Source organism: Juglans regia, chromosome 2 (genome assembly GCF_001411555.2).
Source record: "Juglans regia cultivar Chandler chromosome 2, Walnut 2.0, whole genome shotgun sequence".
Classification (NCBI taxonomy): Eukaryota; Viridiplantae; Streptophyta; class Magnoliopsida; order Fagales; family Juglandaceae; genus Juglans; species Juglans regia.
The window spans coordinates 29,347,930-29,363,754 of NC_049902.1; the positions used below are offsets into that span (position 1 = coordinate 29,347,930).

The following is a 15,825-nucleotide window of genomic DNA, read 5'->3' on the forward strand; positions in this document are numbered from 1 at the left end:
TTCACCCGCATCAGCATCCACAACCATATATTGCATTGAGGACCAATGATTCAATACACCCTGAATGAACCCATCATCAGGCTTCACCGCTTTAATCATGTTGTGTAGTGTACAACATGCAATAACGATCATGCTTTGTCTGGCGGGGAGATATCGAGACATGACATAGAAAATTGGAAACCGCATTTTCAACAAAGAGAATGTACGTTCAATAATGTTTTGTAGAGAGGTATGATAGTTGAAATAATATTTATATCCCCAAAAGCGATATGCACCATAACGATCTGATCGGTGATATCTTTCTCATAGATAAGGCGGCATAAACATTTCTATGCAGGAAAAAGCTGCATCGACAAGATAATAATAACCTAACCACATTTTTAAATTAACATGAATTAGTGATTTTGTGAAATAAATACACTTACAAAATTTCAAAAGACAACGTTTTCTATTTATTCTTGTAAATAAAATTTACCGCCTTGTGGCCATGGGAATTGACTCTGACTTCGACTTAATGCATCCATGAAAATGTGTGCATCGTGGGTTGTTCCCTCCCACCCTGTATACACATACAAACTTCATATCGAAGTCACAGACGCACAAGACTTTTTGTGCAATTCGGCCATACCGGTTTTTAAATGCATTACGTACATTAGCGGATGCCACAGCTGAAATCATTGTGTCGTCCATCGCCCCAAGACATTTATACAAAATCATTATCATAAAACGCATCTCAATCATAACAATTATATATATTTTAATTAAACAAAAAAATGGAATACAAACGTTTAAAAGTCGGGAAGTCATTACCTCAAATCATGGATAATTTTGGAAATTTCCTGCAATCCAAGGATGCTCCCCAATTATGTGTGTTGGCCTAATCACAGTCTTCCCTAACTCATGCAGCTCCCGCATAACCATATTTACATGGTGGTTAATAGTCTCACTTGAATGTTAGAAGCAATCCGCAATGTCACGTTGACCTTGTGCATGACCAACAAGATGGAAAAACATGGCCAATGATTCCTCCACCGAGGTCCTCACTGTAGGCTTCATAATCATAGTTTCTCGTAACACATCGCATACATAACGGAATGCAGTAACTTCCATGCGAAACATTTCACAGCAGATCTAAGAGTTTCTATTCAAAACTGCTTGAATATATTAATCTCCCGAATACCTATATTGTATTGGGGCATTGGGATTCGACCTCCACCATTTTGCATTGTCATCCACATCATATAAACTATGTTCGTCTCATCCATTGCATCTTCGTCTTCATCTTCTAGCCAAAGGGCATCCTCATCTGAAAAGCCATCATCGTCCGGAAATAACTGTTTTATATGAGCATAAGATTCTCATAAAAAGTTAAAAATATTTCAACTTATTTTATACATCTAAACACATCTCAATGGAACATGCACTCTTACACAACCAACTTAAATATCTTAACTCATTATTATTCACAGATATTCTCAAATGAGAAATTATATATACAAGTCCCAAATGCACAAGTCTCATGCAAGCGTGTAAGCCCTTTGTAAAAATATGGACTTCATTCAAACACATCCAAAAAGAGCCCAAAGAGATGTGAGCAAATTAAGAAAACAACATCATCTTGCAAGACTCAACATCCAAGTAATTTTTCTTTTTCTCCATCTCCTCCATAACAAAACAAAAAAATCACAACCCAAAAGAGGCCAATATTTATTATGTCTATAAGATTATTGGTCTGGACTGAAAAAATTGACTAGATCGAATGGTTCGATCCGGATCAGACCAAACTGATAGTCTAATTGGTTGGTCTCGAGGTGTATTTTTTTGGACCGCAATAGACAGAGACGGACCGAATGTATATATATAAAATATTTTGTATATAATATTATTTTATGTAATAGTTGTATAAGATAATTATGTAAGAAAAAAGATATTTGCAACTATGAATTGTGCAATCACTGCGTAATCGTTTTGGAAAAAATGAATAAAACATGAGATCCACGTAAAAAAAAATATTTTTTTAATATTGGACCCTAATTTTTTTCAAAGTGATTACGCAACGTTTACATATTTCACGATTATATATAAAATTACTCATTATGTAATTTTTATTTAAGAAATTACTATTGATCATATATACAATGAAGTTATTTAATATTTTATTAATCATATATAAAATGTTAAAGAGATTATTTAATTTTAATTTTATTAATTTAATTAGTTTTTGTATTAATTTTTATGTTTAAAAAAGAAAAAAATATAAAAAAATGCTCATGGACCGATCGAATCGACTGCCAACAATTCAGTCTGATAAAAATGATGGATCAAAATTTTAAATTTGTGACTCATCTGGACCAGACCATCAGACCGATTACACCCATAATATTTATCAAGATAATAAAATGAGATAATTTTGAGATGAGTAATGCTACATACAGTCGTGGAATGCGCAAACGTCGTGCAGTCGCTTTGAAAAAGAGTGGGGTCCACTATTAAAAAATTAATTTCTTTTCAGGTGGGTCCCTTATTTATTCACTTTTTTTAAAGCGACTGCACGGCGACTGCACGCTCACGACTGCAAGTATCATTTCTCTTTTGAGATTTATAAAAGCTAATAAAAATTGATTTTTTAGGACGAGGGAAAATGGGAAGGGGCGGCTATAACGGGCCATTGCTTTAATTCGAAAAAAACGCACATTACGATAAGATAGAGCAAGTTTAGTCTCTTCTCCAATCAAACAATGACACGTTTGAACATGACTCACCGACATAACGTTTATTTCCCGAGTGGGGCTACAATGCTGCCCCACACTGCGGTTATTTTTTTTAATATATTTAAATATTTTTAAAAAATAAAAAAATATATTAATATACTTAAAATTATTTTTTTAATTATTAAATAATAAAAAAATTATACAAACATCAAATAGCGTTATAAGAGTGGAACAGCAGACTATTTTTACTCAAAGTATTGTTACGAGTTCCGAATTTGAATTTAAAAAATATCTTAAATAGTATAATTTTTTTAATGTATTTTTTTAATTATTATAAATATTTAAAAAAATAAAAAAATTTATAATATTATTAAAAAATATTTTTTTAATCATTCAGTAAAAAAAAAATCTCATTCAAAATATTTTTTGAATCTCGAATTTTGAATCCAAAATATTTCTCATACTCTTATTTCCCACCAACGGCCACCGGAGGAACGTCGTCGACTGACCCGAAGGATCTCAGATTCTCAGGACTCGAGGAAACACTGGAGAACAGAAAGTTGAACATTTACAAAGAGAAATAATAGACATCTAATTATTTTTATAATTTTTTATATAATTATGCTTTAAATTAAGGATATTTTTATAAAATATTTTATAAAAATAATATTATTTTATATAAATATTTTCATTTTAAAATATAGTTGTATAAATAATTATAAAAATAATTATACATATATATCATTACAATTTACTCTTTACAAATAGACAGAGTAATTCTTTAGAAAAAAAAAGACAGTAATTTTTTAATAAAATAACTGTACAAAATTTATATATTTAAAATTTATATAAATCATTAATCGTTATTAAAATAAATAAGAAGTCGATTAAATTTTTCTGAGACGCGTTAAGGTTTCTTTGTTTTGTTTTGTTTTTTTAGCAGAGGTTGATATGTAAATATCAGGACTTTTCTGAACAATTGTTTCTGAAAAAATTCTCCAAACTTCTTTATGCCCGAGAATCAAGAGCGAAATAAAAGCATTTGAGACGAGTTAATAAAGGAAAATAATAGATATATAATTATTTACACAACTATATTTTAAATTATAGATATTTTTATAAAATATATTACAAAAATAATATTACCACTGAAGGGAAGGAAACCCATAATAGAAGCTCCTGTCCACACCTACCACCCTACGGACTCTTTCATTGCATTAGACATAATAATGCAACTGCATTTATCTAAGCTTTAAACAGTACTCTACACATCTTTTAATTTCTTGATACTTTTCTCAAACCCAATCCCAATACCTCTGCAGTTTGCCGAAGTTAGAACCCACGTTCGGTGCATCTACTGAACCACTGATCTCCAGCATCATCAGATCTTCCGATAATTAAAGATAAACCAAGCTTTGGAGACATCATTAGGCAAATGGGTTATATTATTACTCTCTCTCTCTCTCTCTCTGAATTGCTTGAATTGTTTACAAGATTTTGTACAGTAGACATGAACAATCGAGCAAAAAGAGAGATGAGCGATGAGTGCCTTTTACAGATTCGCATCGTGGATTTGGGACCCTTTTCTGATGCACCGGCAATGAACTTGGGCCCTTGAATCCGGAAGGTCTCCAAAAAGCATACAAACATCGACAAAAGATTTAAGAATTTGAAGAGATGCTTCCTCGTTTAGTTTATATATATTCACATCTCAATAATGTCAAATATATAATATTAAGAAGGATTTTTCGTTTTGAATTTTTGTTCTCTCTTATCTTATATGTTCACGCGTTACATTTTAAATAGTTTCAATCTCTCGTCAAAGGGAAATTTCTAGTTAAAATTCTCCAATACAACGAACAGCTTATTTAGATGATCATGTTTTCAGAAAGGATTTGTATTAGATACCTTCTGTTAAAAAAATGAATAGATAGATAAGATCGGAGGAAGATTGAATAAATGATGAGAGTTTCCCTTAAATGATGGGTATCTTAGACAAGCAATGGATAAATATGTAAAATAATGGGTATCTTAGACAAGCAATGGATGTAACAATGTGTAAGTTTCCCTTAAAAAATCCTTTGGGTATCTTAGGCCTTGTTCGGTAACAATGTGTTTTCAAATATTTTTAGATATTTCTTTCATAAACATTACTAAAATAAAAAATACTTTTTAATATAAAGTCTTTAACTTTTTTATTTAATCATTATCTAATCATTACAAATTTAACTTTCAAAAAAATACAAAAAATAATATTACTCTTTCAAATTTCAAAACAAAAATAATATTCAAACAATTTTTAAACTTTATAAAATTATATTCAATTTTTTCTCTCTTATTTTCAAAATTCAATAAAATATCTCAATTTAAATTATTTCACTATATTTAAAAACTATTTTACTATTATTTACACATATTTTGAGATATTCTAAGTGTCCAAATGAATCTTTAATTTTTTTACTAAGAATTTTACTATTTAAAAATTCAATAAGTCAATATATCACTCGTTGTAAGATTTATTATAAATTATAATCCTAAAAGTTACCAATATTCTTTACTAATACGTATGAAATGCGTAAAAAATAGATTTGTTAAATATTTTTTCTTTTGTATAAATAAACGGCCGTTACAAAGCAATTAACGTCGTCAGTGACTCATGTCCCTGTCTTTTTATTTTATTTTATTGTTTTTTAAAACAATTCTTTCGAAATCCTGTCCCGGTTGTCGATGGGTCAAAACTTCTATTAAAGCCAACGGCTACAATTCCGTTCTATTCTCTTTTTCCCTGTCTCCACGGCGACAATTTTCTCGGACCAGAAAAAACTCGGCGAAAACCTCGCACCAATCGAAACCGATGACACACCAATTCGGGGAATTTTGGAAAACACCGGTTCAATTCATCTGCGATTAGTCGCCACCCATTAGTTTCTCTCCCCATTTAAAAGCTCTCAGTCTTCGTCCATTTCCCTTCGATTCTTTTCCTCCGGTGAGAATCCACTCTCCATCGCATTGCTCATCCTTAAACATTTTTTCGAGAGGTTTTAGTCCCCAACAGGTTGATAAATACCCGTCATGTCCCAGACCGGGATCCTGAATTGCAAAGATTATGTTTCTCTCTTGGGGTTGGAGAATATTCATCTTTGAAGCCAGCTTCTCCAGCCCCAGGAGCTCCAAGAATTTGTTTTCCGCTCAGTTTTGGGTTATAGGGTTTCCATTTTATTGCAATCTAACAAGGAATTGTTCTTGAATCTCTGGGATTTTAATTCCTTCTGGGGATTTAGATTCCGATTCCCGTGTTCTCTTGTTATATAATCTTCACGTTTTTTAGAAAATCTTATAGAAAGTTGGTTTCTTTGATCGAAGGGCCTTGTTGGGTTTGTAAATATTGATGGGTTTATTAGAGGTTTGAGAATCCTCGTAATTTCAGATTTGTAACGCAACAAGAAACAGACCCTGCGTTTCTTGTGGGTTTTCAAGATATCTGAACAATGTCTATTGCTGATATTACTCCGATTCGCAAAGAGCTGGTGAATTTTGCCGGAAATTTCCGAAGCAGACCAGAACCTTGCTCTAGAGAATCGATCCTAATATACCTTACTGTTGCCGGTTCAGTGATTCCTATGCGTGTATTGGAGTCCGATTCGATAACGTCAGTGAAGCTTAGAATTCAGAAATATAAAGGGTTCGTAGTGAAGAAGCAAAAGTTAGTTTATGCAGGTAGGGAATTGGCCCGGAACGATGATCTTATCAAGGACTATGGTGTCACTGGTGGGGATGTTCTACATTTGGTCCTAAGGCTCTCCGATCTCCTACTCATCACCGCTAGGACCATTTGTGGAAAAGAGATTGTGTTTCAAGTAGATCGGTATCGTAATGTAGGGTATCTCAAGCAACGCATTTGGAAGGAGGAGGGGAAAGGTTTTGTTGATATTCAGGACCAAGAAATTTTTTGTAATGGCGAGAAGCTCAACGACCAGATACGTGTTGCTGATATATGCAAGGATAACGATGCAGTGATTCATTTGGTTGTTCAGAAATCTGCAAAATTTAGAGCCAAGCCTGTTGAGAAGGAGTTGGAACTTTTGGTTGTGGCAGCAACTGCAACTGAAGAGAGCCATGACAGACTTGGAGGAGATCAGCAACCCGGGGCGCTTCAAGTAGTTACGAGGGAGCCACTAGGTGGAGATTTCTGGTTGGAACCGATCGTTGTTAATACAAAGGTAGAATTTCCCTCTAGTATTCGGGATATGATTAACTCTGCATTCGCTGGTTTAGAGAAAGGAAATCAACCTATCAGGTCCTCTGAAGGCACCGGAGGAGCTTATTTCATGCAAGATTCATCTGGTCAGGAATATGTTGCCGTTTTCAAGCCCATTGATGAGGAGCCCATGGCCGTTCACAATCCCAGAGGCCTACCCGTGTCATCAAATGGTGAAGGGTTGAAGAGGGGAACAAAGGTAGGAGAAGGAGCATTGAGGGAAGTTGCTGCTTACATATTGGATCATCCTAGGGCTGGACCTCGCATGCTATCAGGCGAAGCAATGGGATTTGCCGGTGTAGCCCCGACAACCATGGTTCGCTGCTTGCACCAAGGATTTAATCATCCGGGAGGGTATAATTGCACGTCAAAGAATGTTAAGATTGGCTCATTGCAATTGTTCATGAAGAATGATGGAAGTTGCGAGGACATTGGTCCCGGGGCTTTCCCCGTGGATGAGGTACATAAGATCAGTGTGCTTGATATTAGACTGGCAAATGCAGATAGGCATGCTGGCAACATATTGTTCCGCAAAGGGGAGGAGGGGAAGAATGTACTCATTCCAATTGATCATGGATACTGCTTACCCGAAAATGTATGTATCTTCTCCTTTTCGCCATGGTTCTTTTTAATTGTTTAATGCATTATATGTTTTACCTGCATGCTTTGGCAAAAGTAGGAATTAAGTTGAGTCTAAGAATAACAACTGACTGGCATATTAAATAACCGATTTTCTGGTCTCTTTTTTAACTTTGAAATATGCTTAGACCCCATTTCGTTCATACTTTCATGGTAAGCAAAATTAAGACCATGTGTGGACCATTCCATGTTTTTGTGCTAAACGTTTTTTGTTTGCTTAGCTTTGTTTTGTATAATGATTTTATGAGCTTTCTTGAACTTGAGATGCAGTTTGTTGCTGATATTTCAAAACATGTGGAACAAACATGCACTTTGTAGTTATGTAGCAATTGTTATTACCCACCAACGTGACTGGAGTAAACAAGGTGTTATCTTGTTTCACTAAAATTGAGATCAATTAGGTTTTATTTATAAGCCGATTTGCCCTCTTTGCAGTTTGAAGATTGTACTTTTGAATGGCTTTACTGGCCTCAAGCTCGCCAACCTTACTCTCCTGCCACCATTGAGTACATAAATTCTCTAGATGCTGAACAAGATTTAGCACTACTGAAATTTTATGGATGGGGGGACATTACACTTGAGTGTGCCCGCACGCTCCGTATATCCACCATGCTTCTGAAGAAAGGAGTGGAGAGAGGTCTCACTCCCTTTGCCATTGGAAGCATTATGTGCAGGGAAACTGTGACAAAGGAATCTGTTATAGAGAAGATTGTTTGTGAAGCCAAGGATTCCTTGCTCCCTGGCATGAGTGAGGCTGCATTCCTTGAAGCTGTCTTCCGGATCATGGATTCCCATCTTGATAAAAACGCTAAATGAAACTTTGCTTTGTATTATTAAATGGTCCATCTTTGGATGGACTGAATGTCATACAAAATGTGGATGGCTTATCTTTTTATGTATAAGCTTGAAGCTTTTTCTCTTTACTTCTGTCAACTGTTACCTGGGGTTGTATTGGGATGTCGAAACCACAAAAAAAAAAAAAAAATATTATGAATAAGATGTGCTCTGCAGGATTATAATGACTGTTAGGCAATTGAGATTTACAATTCGGAGCTGTGTACAGAAATGTCGATCTTCAATCTTGATTTCTTCCAAGAAGGGGCTGTTGGTTGGCTAGCCAACCAAAGTCAGTGAAGTGTTTCTTTTGAAGGTTGGAATCCTGAACTGATTCAGGCTTCGTTTGGAATCAAAATTCCTCTCAACTCATCGTTACAACTTTTTTAAATCCCAATACAAAATATAATAGAAAATTCAATTTTTTTAAATCTCAAAATAATAATAATAATAATAATAATAAATAATATTCTAACAATATTTTATTATCTCAACTCATTTTAACATCCAATCGCACCCTCAATGTTATCCGAAGAAAATGGATTCTAATGACTGTAGGCAATTGAGATTTACAAATAGGAGTATGTATTGTGCTCAGGTTCCATTGCCTGCCGGGATTATCTTGTATACTCCGAATGAGAATGAGTGAGAAGACAGCGTGTTGTATCATTGTCCTTTTTTTAATATTTCTTGAGTGAGCAGCAAATAGCTCTTTTTCATCTTAGATTTATTATTTTCAAGTCATATTAATTGATGTGATACATTTTCAAATGGTTGTTGTTGAATGCATGAACACATCAGCATGCATGTCTTGCATGATACATACAAAGATAATTGAGTAATGACCAAATCAAAAATAAAAAGTAGTATAAGTCCTATAAAGAAACCCAGGTGTACTGTATGTATATCATGTCACTGATACTATTGGAAATTCGAAATATTTCAGGTCTTTTCTAAGTGTATGTTTGAAATTGTGGTAGAAAATATAGTTTATAATTTTAAGACTTATTACTTATATTTTAAGTAATACGTTTTACTATTAAAAACTTATTTATTATTTGATAATCGTATGTTTAAAATACTTTAAAAAAATATTATATTTGTTTAGAAATAAATTAAAAAAATACTTTTTGAGGTAGAAATGACGGTCATTTGATTTTTTTAAGATATTGACCATATTCCTAAAAGTTTGAAAGTTGTAATAATCTGAAAGTTGTATGATTATTTTCGTCCATTAATAATCTACATCTCAAATTTTCCAAAAAAACACTTTTAAGAATAAACATTAAAATGATAATGATAATTTTCTTCGAATATATTTTTTAGCTTATTTGATATTTAAAGTACTTTAATATATAACACCCAAATAACCTAAATTTTTTATTAAAAAACTTTTAAAACTGTTTAAACATTTTTTAACACTCTAACCAACTCCAAACAGGCCCTAACTACTCGGCTAGATTGGAAAATCAAACGTAGGACTTCGATCCAAATGGCTATAATCTATATATCACCCCCCACCATAAACGAACCCAAGCTCCTCAATCTGTAACTCTACTTGCATCTTCTTCTTCAAGTCCATTGTCACCATTTCCTCTTATAAACTCAGATATGGATCTTTAATGTCGACGAAGTGTGTTGCCAGATGACTAACACAAGTGGAGATAAATTAGATTGTATTTAAAAATTTGTAATTATAAATCAAATATACAATATAAAATATGAACAAAACACGAAGCAGTAATAAATATAAAGAGTAACTGCCTACGTCTTCGCTTCAAGCTACCCCTTGAGAATTCACAAATTTACTATTCAACTTCTTTCAGATGGAGATAAAAACCTATTATACCTTTGAGCAGTGCCGCTATAAAAAATCCGTGTAGAACATCTTCTACACTTGCAATTATCTTACACGTGGTGATTCAACATCTATTCTCTGTGTAGAACACGTTACACGCACAAGAGTTATACACACTACTTTATTGATACAAGAACTGATAGTGGGTAAGTTATCGGAAAACACTCATCAATTAGTGGAATAAAAACAACACAACGCAAACTATATATTTCTCAAAATGAACAAGAATTAAGGCTCAATGCGTAGAGAAGAGAGTGAAAGTTTTGAATAAATATTGTAAAACTTGCACTGATGTGCGTATGCTCTTGTTGTAGTGATTGATTTTGAAAATCTCAAATGAGCTATGTATAGGCATATGAGACTTCATTTTCAAATTTAAAAAGATTCACATGTTAAAAACAATATCATTCACTTTTCAAAATTTTTCTAATCAAGGTTTTACTTTTCATAATTGTCAAAAACAACGTTATTCAATTTTCAAAATATTCAAATCAAAGTTTTATTTTTCGTAATTGTCATAAATAACATCATTCACTTTTTTAAATACTCAAATCAAAGTTTTACTTTTCGTAATTGTCAAAGATAACATCATTCACTTTTCAAAATATTCAAATCAAGATTTTACTTCTCGTGATTGTAAAAAAAATATCATTTACTTTTCAAAATATTCAAATCTTTTAATCATGTCATGCACATATGAAAGATGACAATCAATCATAATTCAAAAATTTAAATTTGAAATTTTTAATTTTCAAATATGTCATGCACATGTGGAAAATGCAATTTGATGTTTTTTAATAAAATATTAATTTTGAGTGTTAATCCAATTTCAAATTTTATCAAGAGAAATATAAAATTACTCTAAGAGTTTCATTTGCGAGCTTGTTCCCTTTATTGCTCATATTTAATTCGTTGATGTGTTTGACTTCATTGTATATACAACTTCCCCTTAAGATTCATTTATACTTAAATTTATTTTTTATCAACAAAATGCATATGTAGATAAGTAATTAAATGAGATTTGAAACATTTGGTTTAACAAAGTGCCTTGCTTGTTAGGGCATGATGTTATGTATGATTACACAGCACAACAGCATGAGTTGGCAGGCATTATTGTAAGGAAGAAAAATGATATTTGCAGTAGAGTATGTAAGTGTCGCACACTCATTTTGAAAAGTAAATAATTATAAAATTCACAAGAAAAAAACTAATTTTTAATTGTAGATTCTTTTTTTTTTTTTTTTAAAGTATGCGGAGTTGTATTTAGCATTTTTTCCTAAATAGTTACAAATGTTATCACTACTATATTTGTGTATTTTTTTAACATTTAAAAAATAAAAAACACACAGAAATTAATTTGAATTTATAGTAACTTCCAGTAGGTGAAAAATGATGGCTCTCCAAGAAAAATAATTTACACGCAATATTTTTTATAATATTTTATATAATTATGTTTTGAATTGGAGATATTTTTATAAAATATCTTATAAAAATTATATCATTTTATAATTTTATAAAATTATATCATTTTTATAAAATTATATCATTTTTATAAAATTATATCATTTTATATTATAGTAAATCTTGAACAGTGCTATTCTACTGTCTGAGTAGTACCGCTCCATTATACTGCTAGGCCAATTGGATTTTTTTTTCATATTTTTTTATTATTTTAAAACATTTTTAAGAAATATAAAAAAATATTAATATACTAATAATTATTTTTTTAATTACTAAAAAAATAAAAAAAAATAAAAATATATAAAGTGTTAGAATGAAAAGGTAAGTTAAATAGGTAAAGTAACATTTTCCGGCAAACCCTTCCTTGAGTCCTGACACACAATTATTCAGTCAGAGACATTTGTTGCCTTGCCAACCCTTTCCAACACTATTTAGTACCCACAAACCAACCCCATCATATGTCATTTTTCCACCGAATTTCACGCTCATAGCCAAAAGATTTCATTTTTTTTTTTTCTAAAAAAAAAGAAAGATTTATTTTTTGAGTGATGCTGGGGCCAAAGGAGACTAGACCGATGATTGCAATTGATAAGTGAAATATAAATATATATATAGTGTTTTTTTAAAATATTTTTTAAATCCCTTAAAACATTTAAAAAAAAGTAATAACTCATTTAAAAATACTTTCTCAACAGTGAAGAAAAAAATAAAATAAAATATCAATCTAACTTTTCTCAATGCAATTTTTCCTTCTTTTTTTTTCTTTTTTTTTTTTAAAAAAAAAAATTTGTAAAAGGAAGGAACGGATTGTATTGTACCATTCAAAGTGAGTTTATTCTCACTTTTGATCAATAAAAGGGAATTGAATTCCACATTCTAAGCTTATCTGTACCGAGATTATGTTCCTAAAACTTGTGTACGCGAACCAAAACCACCTCTAAGACAGGACTGAAAAAAACACAAAAGAAGTAAAACAATAAACAAAGGGAAATATTCTCAAAGTTAGATTATAAAATTATTTTTATTATAAAATTGATCTAATAAATCATTTGTGAAAATAAAAAGCAAGTATCGAAGTTGAACAGCACGCCTCGCCACTCCAACTCTCATTTCCACGACCTTTTTCTTTTATCATAAAACTTAAAACTAAAAAATAACAAAATTTGCAAATGAATTAAATATTACATTTAATATTTAATAAACATGGCATAATTATATACTTTACTTATAACTAGTTATTGTGTAACGCTTAAGGGAGGTCTAAACTATATCTAGGCATATTTTTTAAAATGATCCGATATAATTAAAATCCTGTTAGAATTATTATAAATAAATAAATAAAAGATCTCATTTTCAAATAATGTGAGATTTCATATATCATATATTTTTATCAATTAGTATGGAATATCACAAGTCATTCTATTTTAAATTATGTGTTCACAGTTCTCTATTTTAGATTAAAGTGAATTTGCATCTCAAACGATTTGTGAATGTAGGCCCTATATTAAATCACGTAAATTTATGTGTCTTTCTCTCTATTTATATTTGTTATATTGATTTTATATTTATTATTATGGACGTACATACAGACATCGTCCGCTATTTCGGACCACCCTCATGAGCTTCAAACTACACCAACCAAAGCTTGAGTAATCACAGTAGGTCAAGAATGACTATTTTTCTATTTTCGATTTGATGGTTACAAAACAAACCTTAACAAGGAGTAATAATTAAAAGAATAGATTATGTTTCATTATTTCAAATTATGATCATTTTTATAACATAAACCCTAAATTATCAGAAGCAAATGAACCAAAATTTAGTCTCATTTTTAATAAAAGTTCAAAATTTTACAGAAAATACAGGCTACTAGTTTTTGACTCATCTTTCCTGCCTTATATATTTGAATTCTGCTGTAAAGAAATTATATAAAAATAATTTTATAAAATTAACTATATGTATAAAATATTTCTCTATATATTTACCAAACCTTACTTAGAGACAGGCTTTTCCCAGTCCTTATCTCTCTCACTCGGATACTCGCAGATCTCCTCGTGCTCGATCTTGAGCCATGAGCAAGCCCCATAGGCCGCCCTCCGGTCATACCAACCTGGCCTCATGCATTGTGGCCACCATTTTTTTAATCTTCGTTCTCATCATCATCCTCATCGTCTACTTCACCGTCTTCAAGCCCCACGACGCCAAGATCTCTGTCAACGCCGTTCAGCTTCCCTCCTTCTCCATCTCCAACGGCACCGTCAACTTCACCTTCTCCCAGTACGTCGCCGTCCGTAACCCCAACCGGGCCGTCTTCTCCCACTACGACAGCACCCTCCGGCTACTCTACTCCGGCAGGCAGGTCGGTTTCTTGTTCATACCCGCAGGCAAGATCGACGCCGGCCGCACCCAGTACATGGCTGCCACCTTCGCCGTCCAGTCCTTCCCGCTGACGACGGCTCCGCAGAGTACTGTTGGCGTCATGGGAACCTCCTTCCTCCCCGGAGGCGGAGTCACTGGCGGTGGGGGTGGGTTCCGTATCGGGCCAACCATGGAGATCGAGTCACGGCTGGAGATGGCGGGCCGGGTTCGAGTGCTGCACTTCTTCACGCATCACGTGGACGCTAGAGCGGGCTGCAAGGTCGTCGTGGCTGTGAGTGATGGATCTGTCTTGGGTTTCCACTGCTAACACTTATTTCTTCCATAATTCGTGTAATTGTAGTTAGTTTATCTTTTTGGTTGTTTTTTAGTATCAAATTTGTAGCACTATCCAGAATTGTTAGGAAAAAAGTGTATAAAAGAAGTCATTAATCTTCTGCTAAAAGCATCTACATTTGAGCTTTCAGGTAGAGCAGTAGGTCTTGTTTTTTCCAGCTTTTTTGTTTTTGTTTTGTTTTTTTTTTTTTTTTTTCCATTTTCATAAGCTTTGAGGAAGAGAGTTTTGGGGTAGTGTTGAGAGTGTTATAAGGAATTAAGTAGAAAGCCAAAGGTGATATATGCTTTTGGGTTTGCTTTTTTTTAGCATGAATAGGAGGAGATTAATTGGGAGATAAGCAAAGTTGGATGCCCTAAACACCATATTTAGGTTGTGTTTGGATGTTGAAGTGAGTTGAGTTGAGTTGAGTTAAGATGATAAAATATTGTTAGAATATTATTTTTTAATATTATTATTATTTTGAAATTTGAAAAAGTTGAATTATTTATTATATTTTGTGTTAGGATTTGAAAAAATTGTAATGATGAGTTAAGATGAGTTGAGAGTGGTTTGAGTTCCAAACGCACCCTTAGTATAACTTTTTTTTAATTCCTGGCGCTACTGTTAAGCGTAGCTTTTTTCTTGTGAGTGTGATAGTTGCGGTGGTGGTTTTGGAGTGTGCGAGCGAGCTAATGGGACACCCACACCCACGTAGACATGAGAGAATCGAACAAAGGAGACTCGAATCCCAATGCAAATTAGGTCCTTTGTCTCTCTGTCTAATTTGCACGTTGGCCCAACAAAGTTAAAAAAATATAAAAAAAAAAAAAAAATCTTGCGGTAAGAGTCACCTCATTTATTACATTCACCTCAATTATTTATAATTATTTTACTGTTATTCTTACTTTATTTAAAATATTCTTAATTTTTAAATGGAGTCATGCCAAATAGTTAAAAGTACTTAAAAAGCAACGTTAGCTACACACAGTCTTAGTCCTACGTGTCCTTCGAAAAAATTGACAGTTGGCAATTAAAAAAATGTGAATTTTTTTTTTTGTTTTATTCTTTTAAAGTGAAGTGTTAAATTCAAGCACAAATCTTGTGAAAGGAAGTTTACACGTTGATGTTTTTAATGTAATATGTTAAATTTATAATAAAATTATTTTCATAATTTGACTAATAAAAGTATTAATAGTGGACTCAATAAAATTATATTTTAATTAAAGTTTAACTAGATTGTATAAAAATTCAATAAAACTATTATATTTTTAATTTTGATCATTTTTACTGGTCAAATCTGTGGAGTCTAAATTGTTGGCTAAATATTATTTTGGCATAAAAAATTTCCTCTCCCACGTATTATTCGTTTCAC

At 32.4% G+C, this 15,825-nt stretch overlaps 2 protein-coding genes across 2 annotated transcripts; both read left to right on the plus strand.

The window, feature by feature from the left end:
• Positions 1–5,484: 5,484 nt before the first annotated feature.
• LOC109019637 (phosphatidylinositol 4-kinase gamma 4-like) lies at positions 5,485–8,668 on the plus strand. Its single transcript, XM_019001978.2, has 2 exons — positions 5,485–7,564; positions 8,044–8,668. The coding sequence occupies exons 1-2, from the start codon at positions 6,200–6,202 to the stop codon at positions 8,422–8,424; spliced, it is 1,746 nt and encodes a 581-aa protein (XP_018857523.1). The 5' UTR covers positions 5,485–6,199; the 3' UTR covers positions 8,425–8,668.
• Positions 8,669–13,754: 5,086 nt separating this feature from the next.
• Positions 13,755–14,626, plus strand: LOC109019641. Its single transcript, XM_019001984.2, has one exon. It carries the CDS (start codon positions 13,833–13,835, stop codon positions 14,445–14,447), a length of 615 nt encoding a protein of 204 aa, XP_018857529.1. The 5' UTR covers positions 13,755–13,832; the 3' UTR covers positions 14,448–14,626.
• The last annotated feature ends 1,199 nt before the right edge of the window (positions 14,627–15,825 follow it).

Bases quoted from the DNA above. Each gene is read 5' to 3' on its own strand.
- LOC109019641 (XM_019001984.2), top strand. From the start codon at position 13,833: ATGAGCAAGCCCCATAGGCCGCCCTCCGGTCATACCAACCTGGCCTCA.
- LOC109019637 (XM_019001978.2), top strand. From the start codon at position 6,200: ATGTCTATTGCTGATATTACTCCGATTCGCAAAGAGCTGGTGAATTTT. The intron at 7,565-8,043 runs GTATGTATCTTC...CCCTCTTTGCAG, and splicing joins GATACTGCTTACCCGAAAAT to TTTGAAGATTGTACTTTTGA.